At 40.0% G+C, this 17,046-nt stretch overlaps 1 protein-coding gene across 2 annotated transcripts in view; it reads right to left on the bottom strand.

Moving 5' to 3' along the window:
* Positions 1-17,046, bottom strand: part of CDH13 (cadherin 13) — a 500,018-nt gene that overhangs the window by 34,679 nt on the left and 448,293 nt on the right. For both annotated transcript variants that reach the window (XM_026092592.2, XM_026092593.2), the window contains exon 11: positions 2,479-2,621. In XM_026092592.2, the coding sequence (XP_025948377.1) occupies positions 2,479-2,621 (143 nt within the window). The remainder of the gene's footprint in view (positions 1-2,478; positions 2,622-17,046) is intronic.

The raw sequence follows: 17,046 nt of genomic DNA, 5'->3' as shown, positions 1-17,046 counted from the left end.
CATATTCACTGATGTTAAATAGACTACACTTACTAACCTGAAAAAAAGAGATGGCTTTTACTTTGCCATTTGTGCACAGTGCGGTTTGCGAGAGAATGCACACAGTTACGTTCAGTCTGACTTCTCATTTTTAAGCTCACACAACCCTTTTAAAGTCCTGAAAGAATTCTGCACTCATTTCATATTATTCTAGCACAATTTTGCTTGCCATCTAATGTAATATCCCTTCTCGTGGTGGACATTAGCAATGAGTGGCTAGGAAAAATCAAGGGGATGTCAGCTTTGCTAGTTAGCATCAGCAGTGACCTGGAAATCAGCTGGGGAACAGCTTTGAGAGACATTACAAGCCATAACCCCAGGGGACGAGGCAAACCCCCAAACAAATCATCAAAATCAATTAAAAAACTTCCTAGGCTGCCCTAGCCGGAGGGTCTAGACTTCACAGACTGTAGCTGCCAGCACATACACGCCAAGGTAGCACCGCTCCTGCAACCAAAGCAATCACAGCCTGCACCGACCATGCAGGAACTCAGGTTTGCCAGGAGCTGTCACAGCCCGGCCACCGCGATGCCACTCACCGGGGCCGGCCAACGCGAGCAGCTTCGCTGCTCCAGCTGCACCCCAAACTCCACCCTTGCACACTTCTACAGACCAGCAGATAATCTTTCCAGTTCCCAACCTACCTCCAAGTTTAATGCATTTCACTAGCTGCTTGGGAGCTAATCCAGGGTGATACAGAGCACAGGATTAATATCACCTATTTAAGGCCTGCTATTTACTGCCATTTCCACCTGTGGCTGAGCCACCAGAGCAAAGTTGTGCAGTACTCACGGGTGATCATTATTAACACCTTAGCATGCCACTACTAAATGCACACATGTGGTTCCTAATTACTTCATTCAGAGAAGTCGATAACGTCTGAGGAGATTAGCTGCCATGCTAACAGTACCGCCGAAGTACAAACAAACGCAGCAACAGCCGCTGGGACTGGATGCTGACTGTATCTTGGTTTAATTTGTTGTCTCTAACCCAGGTGAAAGCTCTTCTGTGGCTCTGCTTGTCAGTGCCCAGACACCCTTCCCTCCTCTCGTTTTCCCAGTGTGGAAAAAAGTTTAGGAATTAAGAGAGGTCACCTAGCTCCTGGCAGGGAGGCTCTTATTTACTTGCTTATTTTTCTTTTCTTTTCTTTTCTTTTCTATTCTATTCTATTCTATTCTATTCTATTCTATTCTATTCTATTCTACTTATTTATTCTCTTATTTCAAATGTTAGTAATGAGTGTAACTGCACTAAGTGCAAGATAAAAATCCACACAAGCAAGGAGGGAAAGTCTGCTTCCATTTAGGCTGCTTTCTGCAGCTGGAAACATTCAACTTTTTGCTCCTTCTCTTCTCTTTGACAGCACGGCTGTACACGACTCTGCCTTTAAAACATACGCAACTTTGTCCTTCTGATAATCAGTCCTTCAGTAATATTATCCTGACTTTTTACTTATTCACCGTAAGAATACATTTCCCAGGGTACTCCATTTTAAGAAGCATTTAAAAACTCTTTATCCAAAGGCAAGTAAAAGACAGAAATAAGTTTAGTGCTACATTTTTCTCTGGAAATTTCCTGGTAAAGCATATATAGGAATATGTAAGTAAATCATCACCCCAGTGGAAAAAAAACTTTCTATTTAAGGAGATATTTTCTTTTTTCTATCAAGGCCTGCAAAAGTTTCCTGAGTCACATGGTTACAAAAATGTAGAATTACTCTCCTAAAAAAAACATTTTACAATTCATCACCAGGACTAAACCAGCTGCAGCTGTGAAAAAGCGTTAGCATATTAGCTGTTATATTACAGAAAAAGCTTTTATTTATTTTGTGCCTTTAGCGCTGGAGATTTGCAGGAATGTTCAGGATTTTCTCTATTTTTTTCTCTGCTACAGAAGTTACTCATACTGAGTTTTCACCAGATAGTTTAATTTAGATTATATTTGACAGAAGGAACTTTAATCCACACAATACGTAAAAAAATATTACATTTTAACAAGAGTTTTTGCTTATGTTTTTCTTCTCTCTGTCATTGAATGTTGAATAAGATACAATTCAACATATCAGGATGAGCTGTTATTGGTATTTAGGTTCCTTAGGCTTAAGAAATGCTCAGACATTATGAAGAAATTAACTCTGATAAAGATGAGTTATTATTTCCCAAGAATGTTCATACACTACTTACATCTCAGATCTCAGTATAGGAAAAAATATGCGTGACTTGGCCTTAAACCAAAGCTGTTCTTAGTCTGCTGCTTAAGTTTATTCCTCTATTTTCTGCTGGTCACAATGCTTTCTAACACCTTTGGGTGGCCATTTCACAAAGAACTGAAGTATAACCTTAACTTTACATGTGCACTTTTTTGAATGGTAACTTTCAAGCAGACAAAAAATAATATATACTTTCAACATAAGGGGTATGATCAATAGTGGCTACTCACCACTGTCTATGGCCAGAAACAGAGCAGTGTATACATTATTGTGCACGTAAGGAGACTCGCGGTCCAGGACGGCGGTGGTGCCAATGGTGCCGTTGGTAGGGTTAATTTCTAGCCAGCCCGCTGGATCCTTGTAAACTGAATACCTAAATAAGAAGATAAAAGCCATCAAAAGATTACACATCCAGGCATGAAATAGTTACATTACTACAGAAGAATATGTCTTTGCCCTCACTGGCTTTCATGGGTTGGAAAAAAACATAGCTTAAACCTTGTGCTTTGCCCTTGAGTTAGGTCATTATCGTTAGGCTCATTTGATAGATGTAGGAACATAGAGAGGCATTAGCTAATATCTTTGGACATATATACCTCAAAGCCTAGCACTGAAATTCGTATTTAAAGCACTAAATAGAGCCTGCTGCCTAGTGTCAATCTTTGACGTGCTACACACCAGAGGATCTGACCGCTTTTACGTACCACCACAACACCGCCGATGGACCAGTATCTACGGACCCCAGGAATAGTCTCACATTGCTTTGCTTTCCAGGCTCAAAATCCTGTCTGGGGTAGGAGTTATTTTTGATTGCTTTTCTGAGTGTTCCTCATTTTTCTCTTCGAATGGATTATTTTGTGTGGGGCTGGAGATGTGAGAGATGATGGGGCATGGTGACAAAAAGATAGTTAGCCCGTGGATTCATTCAGACTCTCCTGGGAGTTTGTTATCCAACAGACCCCAGACTTACACAGATTTATTCTGTAATTTATGGTCTGTAATGCCCTGCTTCTATGATCTCAAGGAGATGCTCAGAATCCTGGAGCAATTCAACCACGTAAGCTTGAACTGAATAAGGATTTGAAAATGCTGTTTATCAAGGTCACTCAATACATAACTCACTTCTGTGCTTTCTTTGTAATAATCATCTCAAATATTTAGACCATGATACTGAAAGTATTTGCAGAAATTGCTTAGTTTATGCACTAAGAATTGCCCCACTTGACTGAAGTAACGACCATATGAATGGTCATGATTAGGGCCTGATTCATAGCTAAATATATTAAATAATATAACAACACAGAGCTGAATTAAGTGGCACAAGTTCTCTCTCCAGTGAAATGTGTTAATATTTTAAACTGAAATTCTAATCATATAATCAATACATACTATAATAAGCTGTTTATCTTTTTCGTAGTGGATTGTTATAGCGTATAAACAGCCATGAGATTTTCCACAGACATCTTGAATTACAAGTAATTGACACAAAACCTGTTATTGTTTAATGAGCATGTGCCAAGCCAGTGCCTCTTAGTGACATTCATTTAAAAGATGTGCTATGTTATAATGCTGCCAAAAATAATTTATCAGTGCAACTATTTCCTGAGGGAATAATCAAAAGTAACAGATTTGTTAGAGGGGAAAAAAGGTAGGTAAAATGAAATAAAATGGCAAGTGCTAGAACGGGAAAGAATAAATTGCAGGTCAACAAATAAAGGCATGATCCCTTGCTTTGGCCTCTGGTATCCTTTGGAAGGAGCAAAAATAAGTTGTGATCCCCCCAGAAAATGATAAAGGCATGTCCATGAGCATGGCTAAGAGCAAGGGGAGATGTCCAGCTGCCCCATCTGGCTGCCGCCAGCCCCCCGGTCCCAGGCTTGGACCATCCAGCCCTGTATAAGACAGGCTTTTTCACTGCCCAGGTGTTTTGCCTAGGCACAGACTGACAGCTTTTCCCTGGGATTGCTAGACCTCGAAAAGGCCAGGCAGGGCCACATTCACCTGGGTCCCACTAGCCTGGGTAGCTAGTTGCTGTGACGGATATAAGCATCATTCATTATTCCTGCAGCCAATTTCACTGTGTCTGAACAGTAAGGGTGAGCATTTGCTGAAGCTGGAAGAAAAACAAACAAGAATGGCCTAGCACATGGCTCAAGCCTAAATTCTGTTATTACGATGGCACTGTAAAAAGCTACGGAGCAAATTGAAGAATGGGACTTGTCCATCCCCCAGCCCAGGAATTTCCCCTCCAAAAATTGAAATAAAGCCATGTGAGGGAGTCATTAAGCAACAGTGCTGTGTTTTTCTGTAACTTAGGAAAGATTAGAGTGGATTTAGCTAGTACTAGCATTTGAATAATAAATCCTGGGCCTGGCCACCATACCATTCAGCAAGAAGAAAACTAAACTCTTACAAAAGAGAGAAATTCTGGGCAAATTGCATGAGCTAGGCAGTGCACATACTTAGGCCTGAGAAATGCAGGACAGACCCATGGATATCTTGCCCCAGCCCTCAGATCAGGTATCCATCACACCTGGATTAGCTGGAAGCACAGCGAGACTTCAGTTTGTGCTTCAGCAAGCACAGGGCTCCAGGACCCTCATGAACTGGCCACGTGGCCCGCAGGTCCATTTAAATAAACTAGACTGCAGATTAACAGCACACTTCAAAGAGCAATGCAGTACTCTCATTTCAAAAGAATGGAAGCCCAAAGGAAGAATATTGAGTTTTGTTTTCAATAAACAACAGCGTTTTCAGCAGAAAGCCTTAATTCATCAGAGAAACACGTCTCTCACCAAAAAATCATCAGTTTCCTCATGAAGTTTTTTTGTGTGCCTCTAGGGGAGGTGATATTATCCTACAGAGGATGAACATGGCTAACTTCAGGGGTGAAAAAAGTCAATACTGGCCAAGTGGCTGCTACGCTTGACCCGGAGCCTGCTCCAGGCTTGCAAAGTGCAATCTCTCCCAGGCTGCTGAACCGTATCGACTTCACCAGGGCCCCACAGGAACACACGGGTGTTCAGACAGCCAACATCGTGATCAAAATTCAACAGATCCAGCCATGAAAAATTCCACTTACTTGAGAGCCATTCCTATGTTAAAATACGTTAGAGGAGGCATATGGAAACCAAAATCGTTGGGAGTTTATGGGAAAAAGAGACAAAGACTGAAAACATGAGGCTTATTCATGGTCCCCCAAAAGTCACTCAGAGTTTCCCCACAGGGCAGATTAACCCTTCGGGAATATGCAGAAGAGAAGCAAAGGCAAATGCTAATGCATACTGAGTGATACCTTCCCTCAACCCAGCATGTACTTCCACTTCATAATCATTTAAACATTAATCAATACATGAGCTTTATCTCCCATAAAAATGAGTGCTAGAATAGCAACAATGCAGATCATTATTTCACTTCTTTGTTTCTTTTTTATTGTTGTTTTTATAACTTTGCAACAAAGGTATGCACAAAAAATATGAAACAAGGGCAGCCTAAACAATTCCTAGTCTATTGTAAGACAGCAAATTCTCAATTAACCCCAAAACAATTTAGGAAGATTCAACACTTTTAAAGTAATGAGAATTTAAAATGAATTCTATTATCTTCCCTGATTGCTCTACAAAGCACTGTTGGCTGTGCAAATAAAAAACTGAATTGTATAACCTGTGATTTGGCACAGGATATTGTAAAAGCAGTACTTTGTCTTTCCTACCACATTTTTTACTTATTGTAAGAGTATATTGCAGTACAGTTGATTGTTCTTTGTTCTTTTTTTGAGGGTTCTGCTGGCGAAGTTTTAGAATAGACTCATTAAGAAAAGCACTATGTAAAAAGTCATAGTGGTACAGAATACAAAGCTTTGCTTTCCATGTTTGACTTTAGTTGGATCTGCTGATTGTGCAAGAGTTTTGAAAATCAGACCATTTATTTAGGTGGTTAAACATGAACCTATGTGCCTACATGTACCCAATCTGTTTTGAAAGTCATAAATGCATTAATACATCTGCTGCAAAGTATAAGTATACACCTTAAATAGACACCTACAAAATGATGCAGAGAGGATATAGATGCAGGAAAAGAGAATGCAAAGCAAAATATGGACTTGATCTATTTGATACAGAACTAAAATTAAATAGCAAATACTCGGAAATATTTTAAAATTTATAAATGGCATCCTCCTCTTCCTGCGATGCAGGAAGCTCATTTGAAGCCGGCCTCGTGGGGCTGGCTAGCAGACAGGCATGGTGCCTGTGGCTGGCAGCCTGATTAGCGTGGAAGGTCGTTACACAGGGCATGTGGCACATGGACATGGAAGTGTAATCAGTGCCACAGCCTCGCACTAGCCACACAAAGGATTTCACAGCCAACAGCGGGCTAGCCAAGGGGGTCGCAGGAGAGCAGCCAGGCAGCCAGGCACAGGTTCAGGTGCTGCTGTTGGCAGGGGCTTCCAGAGCTTGGTAGCTGCCAGACTTCCCCCCTGTGGAGTCAAGGGGTCTTGGCTCTCAGGCTTGAACAGAAAGAGAAGGAATGAAAAACAGAGCATTTTGGACATATTGAGTATCACCACAACAGGAAAAAGCAGTGCCAAATCTGTGCTGCATGGCACATGTGCGCCCATTTGCTGTGCGGTCCCCTTGCTGTGGCACTGCCAGGAGTTAAGGTGAGCGGTCTAGATAGCCTTGTTGGGGCATCAGCTTTTCAGCTTTGGACACCTGGAGACAGCTCAAGTAGTATTGCACAAAAACAACATGACCAACAAGATGCAACTGTTTTGAAAGCAAAAAAGGAGTGGTAAAGTAGCAGAGGCCCCACAAAATATCTTTCTGGTTCTGCAGCGAGGCTTTGCTACGATACCGCATACCAGAGGGCAAGAGACTGCAGGCAGGGATGGTCTACCTCAATTAGGGCTTGGATAATTGGTTTTGGTGTCCTGGCTCTGCCACAACTTTGCTACATGGGATTCGGGAAGCCATTTAATTCATGCTGTGCCCCCAACTCATAGCTTCAAAATGGTAAGGATGTTTCTCTACCTTGAAAAGTTGTTACAAAGATAAAATCTGTCAACAATTGGAAGAGGACTTAGAACGTACAGCAGTGAGGGACGTCAAAAGTACCTCGATGGACACAACAGAAAAGAATAATTTGAACAGCTTTTTAAAGATGTAGACTTATGGACATTTTCAGATTGTATAGCTGCTTAAGTCCTTAATTTTTTTTTAAATATGTTTAAAATAGAGTTAAACCCAAATGATTCAAAATTCATTATCTCCTATATATACATATAGATGTGTGCATGTGCGCATATGTTTACTGGTCCTAGGTGAAACTGAAAGTGTCAAAATATTGATAGTAACCATTTCCATAGTATTTCAATCTGTTCAGTCTGGCTGTCAGGAGTCAGTATCAGAAATAAAACAAAGCTTATTTGTACATCAGATTTCCAAATCCGTGCATTAGATTTCCAAATCACATTTGCAGCTTCTATGGATGCTGATCCCACTGACATCAGTGAAAAGACTATCAGGCCCAATATTTCATCTAAGAAGTATAGAAATACATTTGTATTTTGAATGAAGACTTTTGCATTTTGATTCATTATCCACATTTCGGAATCCTCTGCAGTTCACCTACATACAATTAGGTAACATATTGAAGTTACCCTATCTGTCTTGCTCCTGCTGGGACTGTATCATAATGGCAGTCTCTGAAATTTTTCTATGAGCTTTTCATGAACTATTCAAGTAAAATGATCAGTGGGGAAGGTAACTTCATATTTTCCATGCTTAAGAGCTCAGCATGAGAACTCCCCTTTGTCTCTGAACGAAGAATTCTCTAAACACAGACATTATGTAATCTTTAAGTCAAACCAATGTGAATTTAATCTCATTATATTAAATCCATCTGAAAAATCAAAAGTGACTACCCTTGAAAAAACATTCACAGGTATTTGGGAGAGACCAGTGTAGCAAGTACAGCATAAATATATGCACCTGCATAAATAATGGTTGTTTTAAAAGAAAGACTAAAGTATTTCCCAAAATACAAGTGTAACAGTAAATATCTGGTTTAAAACTGCTTCGTGTTTCAGATGTTTTACGTAGAGATGGCATAATGTAGAGCTTTTAAGATCAAGCTGCAGCTCATCATGTTCCATCTTTTCCACTGTGCTATCATTACCTTTTGCCTGCACTAATTATGGGACCATATGGTATGAGAAACAGTGAAAGTAAGCCTTATCGCTGTGCAGCAATTCCACAGCTGAAACGTACTCCAGACTCATTAATGATGACACACTGCAATTTTTCTGCTGACTATACAAAAATAAAGATACTCTTACTCCAGGAGTTTTTTAGGTTACAAGCTTGGGAAAAGCAACTTGCATTTCATATATGTACACTCCCTGCTTTGCACACCAGGGTCTCAAATCTGTCCCTTCTGAATGATGGCAACAGTAGCAACGCTCTAACATGAATGAGAACTAAACTAACATTGGATTTTATAAGAATAATTTTTCATGCAATTTCCAGGTTTGTTTTCTTTGACTGTTTATGTCAGTAAAGCCATGGGAAGAATGTCTTTCGGGCAGCTGTGGCTTTTCATTTTTTTCCCAGATATTCAAACAAATGCTGAATAAAGTATATTAATTCCAAGGTGCAAGTGAATATATAGGTTTGCTTTCCATTTCATACCCAGATGCAAATTTATTTTCCTTAAATTTTCCACTGTAGCCCCTAACACCATCACACAGGTCACCAACATGTGATTCTTGGTCCTTGTGCTTAGTGTGACATGTCATGCATGCTCTACCAGCAGAGAGGAGGCATTACTAGGAATATCGCAATTCACCATTTTAACAAAAATTCTAGCAATGAAATACAGAGATCACCAGTAAGACTCATATTTACTTATCACATTTGCTGAAAGTATACTACCAGTAAGCAGTTCTGTGGAAAATCAATTATTCAAAAGGGCTTTTCATACCTCCTTTCAGTACTACTTCTCAATGCGCTTTCCTATTTGGATACCAAAAGGTCCTATAACCTCTTAAGATATTAAAAAAGACCCACGTATAATTTTTTTCTTTCTCTATGACTCTTGGAGAGCTCTGTTCTTTCTACTGAGATCCATATTATAGGGTGTTTTTATATTCTTTTGTACACGCTGAACTCAGAGGTTGGGAGCTTGCCATTCAATTCGGAGAGGCCGGGAGCTGAGTGCTACAGTGCTTCATCTCTCGCTCAATAGTCAGCACTGCTCTGCGGTCGCACAAAGCCCCAGTGCCAACCACGAGGCTCCAGCGCATTTTGCATTGCTCTGCCCTAACTGTCTGACACCCTCGTTTGTGCCTGCTTTTAAATGGGTGCACACAGTTAGCGTTGCAGCATTGTCAGCACGGCATAATTACCCTGATGGGCACAATACCGCGCCAGGACAACTTCGGCGTAACTCTGCTGTTGCTTCAGGTGTTCTGTAACACAGGCAGCTCTGAGTAATAACTCAAAGCCTTTCTTTTTTTTTCATAATTTATTAGCAATTCAAATGAAACTGCCTGAAATAACAAAAGCATGTCACCGGTGAAATGGCTTTGCATTAGCAGAGGTAGGGGCGAAAGCTGATCAGCGCTGCTTTTGGTGCATACACAAGCAGCATCGCGGCTGGCAAACAGAAATGCAGTGCCACCCAGGCAGTCGCTGGACCCTGTAGTGCACATTTCTTGCCGTCCCCCAGCATGCGGGCTGCGTGCTCACCGAGGGCAGGCGACGGGCCACTCCCCTCTATCCACAGACATATTGGCTGCTCAATGCGCTGCATCTCAAAAGCTGCCAGCCAGGATGCACAGGTCATGAGGGAAATGATAACAGCTATCCCATTTTAGGGCTTTTTCATATCTTTCCTGGTCAATTGTACAAACATGCATGTTGATTACTGACCCCCAAAGCTTGGAGAAATGACGTATATATCTACCTTGGGATTCCCTGAGAACATCACCAACAGTTTGTAAGTCCCCTTCTGAATCCTAAAGCTAACTGCGTCTGGCCAGACACATATGTATATGCACACAGGTACATATGCATCCCTTGCAAACATGTGTAAGCTGTAAAGTCATCAGCAAGTGTACTGATAGTCCATTATGTCAATATAGATTTTCCTGCATAGCCATGAAGGCCATTGCGTAACATTTTTAAAATTCTTGGTTTAAAAGAAAAAAAGATACAGGCAATAAACTGCTTTCTCAACGAAACTGACTTCTTGCTTGTTTTAGAGAAGATGCTTAAGAATGAGAAACCCTTATATACCCTTAACAATCTCTCTTTTCTGTCTTGCACCATTAGTGATAATAATGCACCGCTTCACAAAGGAAATCCTTGTGCTTTCCTTCTCCCAGCCAGGTGGAAGACCCCGACAGCCCGCAGCACACGGCTGGTGAACGCTTGCACAAGAAACTGTCAACCTAGCGCTAAGAAGCCCCCAGCAGTCTTCAAAAGATACTATTAAAAAGCCAGAAAGAAAGAAAAAGCTAAACTTTTATCTGTTTGTACTTTCCATTCCCCATATCTGACTCATACACTGCAAACGGGGCACTAAGCATAGTTAGCTAGCTTTTCCTATTAAATATGCAATCACACAGAATGCATGGTTTTGAATTTGGATTCAAATGCTGTTACAAGAAGAATGACTATATGCTAAATGTGCAGCAGACTGTAAAATATCTCCTGTAGTGCTCTCCTGCAGAGACTTGGACGTGCTCAAATTACTTTGGGTAGTTTCTTTAAAGTAAAAAATGTAAAATCTAAGAAGCAAATTTAACTGAAATATACTAATAAGAATAAATATATCATTAACAAAAATTAAAACCTGAAATAAATCACATTTTCTGGCTACATTATTGGGAAAGGTATTAGGTCAGTCGGAAGGATTTTTAAACCTACTGCAGATAGAGGATTTATGCAATAGCTGTTTTTCAGCTTCACAGAGCAGGTTTATGGGCTTTCAGTGTGTCTGTATTTTCACAGGCTGGAAATGTCAACTTGGAGTACAATTTAAAAAAATAAATTAAAATCCCCATCAGTGTTGTGCCACAAGTCACTCCGTGCATTTTTGGTCACTGAAAGCTCATGTTTCTCTTTGATAAACTGGACACACTCCAGGGTGAATTCATTAGAGCTGCGCTAATGCCCAGCCTAGCTCGGCCGGCAGGCCAGGACCAGGCTAGGAGCCAGCCGCGGCAGCTCTTCCTCCGCTGGTGATCCTGGATGGGCTCCCAGCTGCTAGGAGTTTATGCAAGCATGTAAGCACACACATACGTTATTCTTACCTTATCTGAGCAGGCATCACACTTTCCCGGCTGCAATGCCAATCTGGCCCGTGAAACAGTGGAATAATCCCCTCCCGAGTGCGTACATCTCTGCCGGGATGGACAGCGAGCCACACTCCTGAATTCAGCGGTGCTGCAGAGGACTGATATATGTTGCCTTTTAAGGCTTCAGGCTTATGCACATTCACGTTTTTGGTCAGGCATTTGTTGCTAATATCAGTTTTGCACTGATCCAGGCTCAAGGAAATCTCATTTCAGCCTGCTCTAAAGAAACGCCTATTTTAGCGCGCGCCGTCCTGGGGAAGCCGCAGTGGCACGGGGCCGAGCACGCTGCGGACGGGGCGCCCTGGTTTCCACCCACGCACCTCCGCGCTGTATAATCGCAGAAGAGTCTCTGCAACAAGCCTCCACTTCAGCCTTCTTCTTTTGGCCCCTTTTCAGTTTATGAGCAATATACAGAAATTTACAGCAAGGAGAGGGGCCTGCCCTGCGCTTGGGAGGATCACTTGTCTCGGCCCTTCCGCTGGCATCCGTCTGAACCACACTAATAAGTCACAGGAAAGGCTGCTGGAAGTGTAAAACCAATTTCTCAGCCGTATTTCAGCTATCAGTTTTTTTCTCTTTTTCTTTTTTTTTTTTGTTACAACATATTAGAAAGGGCAGACAAAATAATAAAATGGAAAGCTTAGACACATCTTGTTCTACAGCAATATGCCATTGCAGATAGGAAAACTGTAACATTCAGGATATTTTCAGGTAAAAAAATAAAATTCCATTTTTTAAAAAGTTTTCAGTTGGAAATAATAAAAATTACATTTTCCCTACCTAAATTACTTTTTCTACAAACAACCAATCTCAGCAGGAAAGATTTTCTTTTTTTTAAAAAAGAAGCTTGCTCAGTTCAATCCCTTTTGCGGTTAACTGGTCTGCAATATAAATACTGTTTTACATAGGCGGGAGGGGATTATAAAGCAGAGATGTCTCTATTTGGGGAATTTCCTCTTGGCTTCACTCAGAGCCAAGTGCAGATCCAGCAAACAGAATTAAGTAGCATACCTTGCACAGAAATTGTTTTTGTTTCATTCAAGTAAAAAGAAAGCCTTGCCAACGCAGGCAAACTGGAACATATGGGATCTCGCGTAGAAGGTCAAATGAATGAGCTCCAGCTCCTCACCTTTACTGCTAATGACAGATCAATATATAGCCAATATTGGTTCTCGCTACTGAATCACTGAATCAGAAGGAATACAGTAGAAATTAGAATCAGTGTTACAAAAAGAAATGTAAGTATTATTCTTTATCAGAATATATGAAACTTTGTCTAATGTTTGATTAATGATCCAACTTTATCCAGAGAAGCTGGAAATTCTCAAAGGTTTTATGAATCAATGAAGAACAAACAAATTAATAACCTTGTTTCCATAGAAAAAGAGCTCAAATAGTTCCAGAAAATATGTCACTCTGGTATTATTACTACAGCAATTAAGATGCCCTTCCCCTTTGTTTTTTAGTTTTTCTTTATTTAAAAACAGCTGTATTCATAGTAGGAAAATAGACTATCTTGATGCATTTCCATAGTTATGTAGCCCAGAGGAATTAATACCTACTGAGTTAAAATACTTTCCAACCCTGCAGCATTCAAAAGAGAGAAGGAAAGGGTAGGTGAGAAATTCAGTAGGATGTGTGATAATGTGAGAATATAATACTCAAGAAAAGTTCACACTATTGTCCAATCCTGTAATATAAAGGAAAAGGCATTATGCTTATTCCTACCTAATAATAACAAAAATTAAGTTTCCATTTTTTCCAGTTGATTTTGAATACACTATGCATTTCATGGGGTGCATTTCTTACAGAAGAAACTTAATAAATTCTCTCTCATTTTTTTGGTAATAATAGGCAAAGTCTTATCTGAGGTTTACATGACTGAGTACACAGGACTATACAAAAAAACCATGCAACCACTTTTTGTCCTACATGTCAGAGCAATACATAACATCATGCCATACCTTTCCTTTATTTTAGACTAGTTGCTTTTGTTTGCTTAACTCACTATCTTTAATGGCCATGACAAATGAAAAGGAAAGTGTGATTTACCCCTTTTTGATCTCTATGAATCAGATTCCCAAGCATTCAAGCTGTCCAAAGGCACTTTAAAATCCATGTGCTTCCCCTCCTACCTGTCTGTCCCTTATCACTTTTCAACACTGTGTATAAGCATGTCTTAGCTGTTTTATTTACAATGTCATCAAGTCTAGGTTGTTGCATTTGTTATAGGTTGCTGTGCTCATTTTTTTTCTGTTTTTGCCTATGCCTTCAAGGGATGTTAGAAAAATGAAATATTACTTTTAACTTGTTGAACAACAGCATTGAAAGTCAGATTCCAGAGTCAGTTATTCCAGTGGATATTGATTGCAACATCCCTTGTTTTACTGCTGTATCTGTAAAATATATTTGTCTCTGTATGTGTAAATATTAATAGAGAAGAAAACTGATAGAAATTAAATTCTGCTAGATATTCTGAAAAGCATATCTCTCAAGGTGTAGTGAGATTGAAATATATATAAAGGACCATTTTCTCAATGTATAACATGCAACCTATGAATGAAAACTGTTTTTTTTCCAAAGGAACAGAAAATGAAAGGACACTATTTACAAGGAAAATTATCCTTTGTTTTCTAAAAAGTGAGTTGGTGCAGAATACGTCTCAGTAATATTACCCTAAGTGCATTTAACAGAGGTAGCCTCTCTCTGATACAGTGCACATAAACCTGTTGTGTACAGTGCAATTTTTATCTCATACTCATCATCATAATAGTCAAGCTCCTTTCAGGATTAACATGACAAATGCATATCATTTAAGAAATCCACTGGTCAAAGATGGAAAATTTGAAGAAGTTAGAGGAAAAAGCTGCAAATGAATTTTTGTGTATGACAGAAAGAGAGCTTTGATAAGAGATTACAGGATTAAGCACTCAAAAGAAAGGAAATGAAATAATTACAGTTGTTTGTTCAACCTTAATTTGCCACAGTGACACTTGCTGATAAACTTTAAATCTAGGCCTTGTTTGCATCCAATCTGGTATTAATGAAGCCATTAACGAGATACTTCACCAAAAACCTTCCACTATTCGGTCATATATAGCTTTATTTTCTACTGGATATCTATTGCATTCAGTGCACAAAATATATATAGTACTCACTGAATCGAAGTCATTTAATTCCTCTCTTAAGCTTAACATCAAATATTAGGTCTTTGTTACTATACTCTATTTGAACCCTGCCTTGGATGCCCAACATTTAATCTCCTCGTGGGCCTTTCCCTTGTGTTTAGGGACCTGCATGTTTTGCAAGCCTCCTTGAACCCACCTCCACAGTATCACTACAAGAAGAAGCAGTATTAATGTTTCAATTTTATAGATGTTTCTGCTTTACTAGTACAAAAGTTTCTTCTTATTGCCCCGAAGCATTATCAGACAAACTCTGTGGCTGCATTTGTTTTTAATGTATAAAATGTTACCAATGACCCAGAGCTGAATCTCAAGAGGAGCCAGGTCTTAGGCAGACAGAATTCGATTGGAAATTTCCCATTTGAAAGGAAAAAGGGGAAGCATCACTCTAACAGGCTCATTAAAATAGGTGAATGTGTAAAAATTCTCTAGGGTTTGGAATATTTAAGGAAATCTGTGTGAGACAGATTAGTATCTCCAAGCCAAGGCTATGCTAAGTACCATCCAATGGATCTGTCCCAAAGGATCGCATGGATCATAATTATCTAGCTATACGTAGAGTACGCATGCATATCTCTGTAGGCATATTTACCTAGAGTATAATGGTCATAAAATTAGGAAGAAGTCAGTCCCTAGCAATTCACATCTGAACCAGGAATGGATCTGCAGGCTTACTGCTGCTTAACAAAGTGCATAATTTCACTTTTACTCAGAAACTATTTTACAGAAATTGGCATCCCTATTACTAAGCTAATAGAAAAATTCCAATTGAACTCTACAAGATTTTCTTCCTGTTACAGTAACATTACAGAGCTCCACTTAGTAAAAAATGAGTGCTTAAACCTTCTGACAATTTCCTCGCTGAACTTAAATTCCACTCTAAGTGTCTGTGAGTCTGAAAGAGGATGGGGTGCTTAATTCCTCAAAATGCAGAGACTAGGCATGCCTTGCGCTGAGCAGGGGCTGCGAACATACAGCAGAAGTTCTATACCTTTGGGAAAGCCTCTGCTCTGAGACAAAATCCTAGCCTTGCATTCAGTGGGAAATTTGCCACTGATTTCAGTGTGTCCATGATTTCACTCCGCCTTTACCTCTGAAGACTGCAAATCAGTGAAATGTAGCCATAACATTGGCAGCTCATGTGCTCACAGCAGGGCAAAAAGCTTGGAAAGAATTAAGAGTTTTCTCTTTCTCAATCAGGGCATGAATGCAAAGAAACACCTGCTCCAGTGTCGTTTGAGACACGCACCTGCTTTAAAGCCAGAAGGGTGCAAGTCCACGAGACAAGAACGGACTAATTGCACATTTCCCCTGCTGGCAGGATACAGGACTGGATGTATTACCAGCCTCCTTGGCAAACTCTTATTTGAGTGATTGGTTTTACATCCTTGGCCCTCTTTTCAAATAACACTGCACACTAGACTTGCATCCTTTGCATATTTTAAGTCCAAATACATCTCTGTCTAGGCACTGCTGAAAGCTGTTACAGCCACATAGGCGCAAGAATGGATGATCTGACCTGGCCTTCCCCGTGAGCTTGCCTCCCCATGCAGTGTCCCCAGATTTGATAGCCAACTTATTATAATCAAGATACTCTCTACTTCTTCCAGAGGCAAATTCCTGCCTGTTCTGCAACTAGAAGGGATCAGTAATGACAAAGTGAGTTATTGTCAGGATCTGACTTCCACTGCAAGCATAACTTCTGACTGATATATCCTATTGTTATATTTCTCAATCAGATCTGCAATATTGTTTAGTCAGTGACATGAAAAATGTGCCCTATAATTTCACAGTTCACAGCCATTCATTCTGAGTGCTGACATGGTTGAAATCATAATGTGGCATAATATTGTTATGCAGGAGAAAGATAGAGGGTCTAATTAAACTCCCCTTAAATGCTACATTCATCCTTATTAATCAGGAATTTGGGACTCTTAAGGTAATACCATGGGAGGTTAAAATTGGTTCCTGCGGCTTATCTGATTACGTGAAAACACAGATTCTCAAGTCTATCATATATGGGTTTAATACCAACATATTAAATATGATTTATGCCATCGAAGTAGAGCAGATGGAAAATTTCAGGCATACAATACTCCGACATGTATTGTCAAGAGTGACAAAGGCTGGTTTCACATAGCCGGGTTCCCTGTAAGTTATGAGTCACTGGGTTGAGAATTCCTGGGACAGCTGCTATAGGTAGTCTTTAATAATTTAATTCATACACTCCTGTGTTTTCAGGGACTAATCAA

The sequence above is a fragment of the Dromaius novaehollandiae genome, chromosome 13, assembly GCF_036370855.1.
Source record: "Dromaius novaehollandiae isolate bDroNov1 chromosome 13, bDroNov1.hap1, whole genome shotgun sequence".
In the NCBI taxonomy this organism is placed as follows: Eukaryota; Metazoa; Chordata; class Aves; order Casuariiformes; family Dromaiidae; genus Dromaius; species Dromaius novaehollandiae.
This window is presented reverse-complemented; position numbering and strand designations above follow the sequence as displayed.